At 36.0% G+C, this 5,162-nt stretch overlaps 1 protein-coding gene across 3 annotated transcripts; it reads left to right on the top strand.

Moving 5' to 3' along the window:
* Window positions 1–657: 657 nt before the first annotated feature.
* On the top strand, window positions 658–3,129 carry LOC113323765. Of its 3 annotated transcripts, none has more exons than XM_026572107.1 (4): window positions 658–807; window positions 1,788–2,352; window positions 2,440–2,650; window positions 2,748–3,129. In XM_026572107.1, exons 2-4 carry the CDS (start codon window positions 2,206–2,208, stop codon window positions 2,807–2,809), a joined length of 420 nt encoding a protein of 139 aa, XP_026427892.1. In that variant the 5' UTR covers window positions 658–807; window positions 1,788–2,205; the 3' UTR covers window positions 2,810–3,129. The 3 variants fall into 3 exon arrangements, with proteins under 3 accessions (XP_026427892.1, XP_026427894.1, XP_026427893.1); XM_026572109.1 differs by having other exon boundaries at window positions 2,440–2,660; XM_026572108.1 differs by lacking the exon at window positions 658–807 and having other exon boundaries at window positions 856–2,352.
* Window positions 3,130–5,162: the final 2,033 nt, after the last annotated feature.

Genomic DNA, 5,162 nt, shown 5'->3' with positions numbered 1-5,162 from the left:
AACTATATATGTTCGGCTTAAAATTAGTATTATCGAATACGCCGAACCCCTTAAGCACCTTTATCTGTGACTAGGTTCGGCGTAAAATTCAGATGAAATTTTAGGCCGAACTGCTTCATATAAACTTTCAGGCTGAAATCATGAAGAACAGTTCGGCTCAAAACGCAACTCAATTTTGAGCCAAACCCGACACTGTAAACGTCAAAAACCCTAAAGTTTCAGGAATTAAACCTATTCAATCGATGAAAAACAACAAATAAAGAGATTGGCTTATAGAACTTACTTTCTTATCCTCATTTCAGGAGTTGGTGCTTCACTTGGTTGAATTTCTGGTTCGAGTTGTGGTTCAATTTCAGTTTCTACACCTTCATCTTCAATTGGTTCTTCTTCAATTGATTGATTAGAAGACAATTTGGTTTACCTATTCCCTGTTTTTTTCTTTGTACGCGCCATTACATAGTTAAGTTTAACCGATGATCAAATTTTTACGAATTGACGATTAACCACGGCGACGAATATTAAGGGCTTTTATTAGATTGATTTTTTTTTTATATTAAGAGTGATGGTAGATCTGTAATTTGAACGGATCAACCGTATATAGGTAATTGAAGTACCTAACAGGTACCCTTTATACGGTCTGGGAAAACTAATTTTGTGCCCTGAAATTTTAGTATGCCCTAAACCAGGGTTCAAAAACTGATGCTATAAATAAATATAGTTTTGAAAGGAATCCCTTTTTTTTTTTCTAACGCGACTGTGTATGCCCTAAATCTTCAATTTCAGTCCTCATATTTCTTCGAATTCCAGGTAATCAGATCACTCTATCATTTAAGTTTTATATAACTATATCTTTATTATTGAAATCATGATACGGTGCACATATTAGGATTGTATGGAATTCAGACTAGTAGCCAAATTTAAGAACTTGAAATTCATTCTTACTTAATTCTCAGATTCAGCATATTAGTAAAACATAGTTAGTGTTTCAACTGTATTGGATTAAAATTAGCAATTGATTTTGAAATTTTGGAAAGCCATACGTTTCGTTAATGTTTGGTGCAAGTTTTACGACTGAGGTTGCTGATGAATATTAATATTAATATAATTGTTTCGGCAATTGGGACTTCACCCCTGATGTAAATGACCAAATGAGATGGGTGAGACACCAGAAGTAGTTCAATTAAGTACTAGTAGATTTTGCAGTGCCTCAACAGTCATTAGGTGTTTGTGCCATTCGTTTTATATGGCTAATCAGATTCATGAATCCATTATTGGATATTTGAACGGAATAGTGATTTTGGTGAATATGTATCCCGTGATATTTATAGTGTTTCGTGCAGGTAAGTAGGTTTACTGGCTGTAATATTTAAGTTAGGATATCCAATTGTTAATAACATGTAGTGTTCTTTTCTTTTCAAGGATTTCTGTCTCGTACTCTCGCAGTACCATGATGTGTTAATTGTTTCATCTGGTAGAAGTTAATTTCTCTGTCTTTTCTTGTTGACACTTTTGTCATCTTACGTGTTCTTCAACTATTAATAATTTTCAGTGTGATAATCAAGCAACGAAAAAGTCTTTAAAAGATTACTTAGCAAGTCAATAATTTTAATTGCATTTTCTTTCTTATCGATTGCATTTTCTTTCTTATCGATTGCATTTTCTTTTTACTATCTCTCCCTTTATCTAGACTGAAGAATAACTCTGTTTGCCTTAAGTGTTCAATTTCATCCCTCAAACTTCTTCAGTTCCTGCTAATCAACCTATTCTATTACTTAAACTGATTTTAGGTTTTAAATACGATGAAAGGAGGTACGGCTATTGGGTTAATAAATGGAGGAGAAATTATTATAGCATCTGATGGTTATTTAATCAGAAATAAGAAATTTAAACACCTTGATAGTGGAAAAATTGTTCGAACAGATTGGTTTCAGGATGTTACAGCAGATTTTAGAGAAGGAAGTCCGGCGATGGAGTATTATACTGCACTTTGGAAAATTTATGAAGAGGAATATGATATATCTCAAGAGGAAGCTGATGAGATAAAACATTCTTGGACTAAAAGAGAAAAGTTAGTTGTTACTCATGACGATACCCCCAAAATTGTTGTCTTAAGAGTTAAGAGTATCTAGTAACATTGTATTAACCTTTTGTGGATACTATAAGTTATTTGGTCGCATCTGTGAGCGGTTGAAAGCTGAGGGTGAGATGTTGACAATTGACCGATGTGTTGAGTTGAGTCAACAGTTACTCCGACAGAACCTCGAGACTGAAGAATCTGACTATGAAGAAGGCAGTGACATGAATGACTTTGACTGCAATCTCCTATTTGCGACATATGAAAAACAATCCAGTGTAAGAAAGATTATTCTTACTTCTTATTTTCAGTTGTTTGCTATAGATTTCTATAGTTGTAACTGTTTTAATATATTTTTCTTTCAGGGTGATTTGGTTCCCAGACTTGTTTATGTCGACAAGTTTGAGTTTGTGAATGTTGAGAAATATAAATGTATTGGACATGGCTCAAGTTTGGCAGGGAAGAGTCTCACGAGACACTGCTCTACTGATATCGACAAGGAACTTGCTGTCTTGCGGGTTAGAGAAGCTATTGAAGCAGCCTCCCTTGAGAGGATGAGCGGCGGGACGATTGAGAGTCAGCAAATGTTATTAAATTTTTATCTAAATTAATTTAATTTAGTAGGAGCCATCATTTTTTTTGTTAATCTACTGGTCTGACTTGATGGTTGCAGTTGTCTCGCTTGCCAAAAATAATTCCTACAATGTTGAGTGGAAAGGGGCGGTTGGTTGTTGAAGGCAATTGCGAATATAGACAATTACAACTTTTGAAAGTCATTATGACACGGGTGAGTATGTTTATGCCTAGCTCTATTCTTGCTCTAAGCTAGCGGTTGTATTAGCATTTTCCTGAAACTTCAACTATGAGGTATCTAATTTGTTATTGTGAGTTCAGGAGACGAATCTTATATTCACTATCGTGCTACATTTATATACGGTAGTTGCTGTGTACTCTCTATTACTGGTTCTTTTCTTTTATGTATATGCCAAAGAAGAAAGGTTACCTTTGATGGAACATGTGTATTCAGGACTTGTGCATGAGCAAAGATCATGCTGAATTCCTCGATATTCCCTTGTAAAATGATTTTACGGGGAAATTTCCACTTGTTTACTACTTCCATGATCTAGAGTCTTCATTTGTGTTGGATTGAAACCCTTCTAGAGTGAGAGCTGAGGCTGCTGTTCCACTTAACTGTTTCTTCATCAGTATGTCCCCTTCTCAAGTCTAAGTTCTAGCTAGGATGAGGTTAGGTCAGCGAGTTATTTGTCAGCCACTAAACCTTGCATTAGTCTTGAAATTTAATTAGGTTAGGGTATTATTTGTTTTTTCAACATGACTTTCCCAGCTCATCTGTCACTCCAGAGACTGATTCTCCTTCCGTCTCCAAGACTCTTTAAGAATCGGCCAGATTCTGCCTAAAGATAGGCACAATATTGGTCATCCTGCACGTATGGTTAATCTCTTTGAATTTCTGCCTGCTTCTTTATACCCTGGAGGACCTTTGACGTTTAGGGCAACAGCATCTGTAGCCAGGATGGGAGTGTAGACAAATGTATACACACTGTTACCGAGATATGTATATCATGACATCTACGAATGCACTTTCATGCTTAATATACTCCGTCAGTTCGTTTTTATTAGGCTAGTTTTGGTTTTAAAGAAATTTAAGAAAATTAAGAGAACTAATCATTGAAAGTGGTCCTCATGACACTTGCCAATAAAAGATGTGAAGTGAAATGGTTCCCATGACACTTGTCAGCAAAAGAAGTAAAGTGAAATGGTCCATATAACACTTGTCATTAAAAGAAGTTAAGTGGAAAAGTGGTCCCACGAAATTAAAGTAACATTTGACTTTCTCTATTAGAGCAAGTCTTATGGTAGAATCCATCCATCTTCCACGCCACCTCAGCACTGTGGATAGAAGCGCAAGTGTAATGGTGGAATAGTAGAAACGCTATTCTTAATGGAGCTAAAAAAACGCAATTAAAAATGGAGCTAAAAAAACGCAATTAAGAATGAAGCTTTTTTTTCAGCCGTTAGATTTCAACAACTCATTTTAAATCTACGGATTAAAAAAACGCAATTCTTAATTGCGTTTTTTTAGCTCCATTCTTAATTGTATTTAACGCTATTCTTATTGGCGTTTAGATGGATTCCACGGACCCTTCCATCAAACCATGGAACCTTGCTTGGATTTTCTGTGGAAAACCCCAACTTGAAAGCCACTAGACTTGACATTCCATGAATTTTCCACACTTGGAATAGGTTGGATTCCATCATAAGACTTGCTTTTAGGAAATCAGACTATTTTTTTGAAACATTTATTTATAAAACCAGCTTATTAAAATTGAACTACCATCTAATCCCGTAACAGTTGTTAGAACTTTATCCAATTCTAGTTTTATGGAAAGATCCCAGATTCCCGGTCGTTGCACATTTTGGGAAACATCAACGATGAAATGGTCGATCAAAGAAACAACTAATATCACACAAGTACATCATGATTTGAGTTCTATCTATATCACACTCAACTACCCTCCCTCAAACTGAAGTGGGTAGAACTAAACACTTCTAGTGAAAGTCCACTGCTACAAAAAAAATTCTTAGCTTGAATGGGAAATATATTACATGTTTTTTTCCAAACGTTTTCAACCAAAACACAGGATGGCCGAAGAGTTCCAGATGGGTCACAAGGCCGCAAGGGTACCTGCCAGTCTGCCACCATTTTCAGTAGTTCCAACAAAGAGGTTGGATATAATTTTTTGTTGCAGCCACCATTTCCGGAGTAAAATCCAGATTAAATGCAAGAAATGAGGCCGAATGTGAACCATTCGGTCTGCAAGAGATGAAAGTATGTAGCTTGATTTGTTGTGTACAACCACTACTGGCGAAGAACTACGGGGAGAAATAGAACCTACTCCTCTAGAAGCAAGCAGTATATAGAAGCAACCTACTCCTTGCTTTTGAGCAGGAATGCTTTCTCTCACAGCCGTTTAATTTGAACCGTATTATTGAGGAGTTCGTCCTTGGCAAGAGGAGCTTCATTTCCGCTGTAGTTTCTAATTCCAACACTATCATTTTTAGATTC

Source organism: Papaver somniferum, chromosome 11 (assembly GCF_003573695.1).
Source record: "Papaver somniferum cultivar HN1 chromosome 11, ASM357369v1, whole genome shotgun sequence".
In the NCBI taxonomy this organism is placed as follows: Eukaryota; Viridiplantae; Streptophyta; class Magnoliopsida; order Ranunculales; family Papaveraceae; genus Papaver; species Papaver somniferum.
The sequence above is the reverse complement of the archived record's forward strand: the minus strand, read 5'-3'. Positions and strand labels throughout refer to the sequence as shown.

Excerpts from the sequence above, each read along its gene's own strand:
- LOC113323765 (XM_026572107.1), top strand. The coding sequence starts at position 2,206 with ATGTTGACAATTGACCGATGTGTTGAGTTGAGTCAACAGTTACTCCGA. Across the intron at positions 2,353-2,439 it reads CATATGAAAAACAATCCAGT|GGTGATTTGGTTCCCAGACT; the intron begins GTAAGAAAGATT and ends TTTTTCTTTCAG. Across the intron at positions 2,651-2,747 it reads GAGCGGCGGGACGATTGAGA|TTGTCTCGCTTGCCAAAAAT; the intron begins GTCAGCAAATGT and ends TGATGGTTGCAG.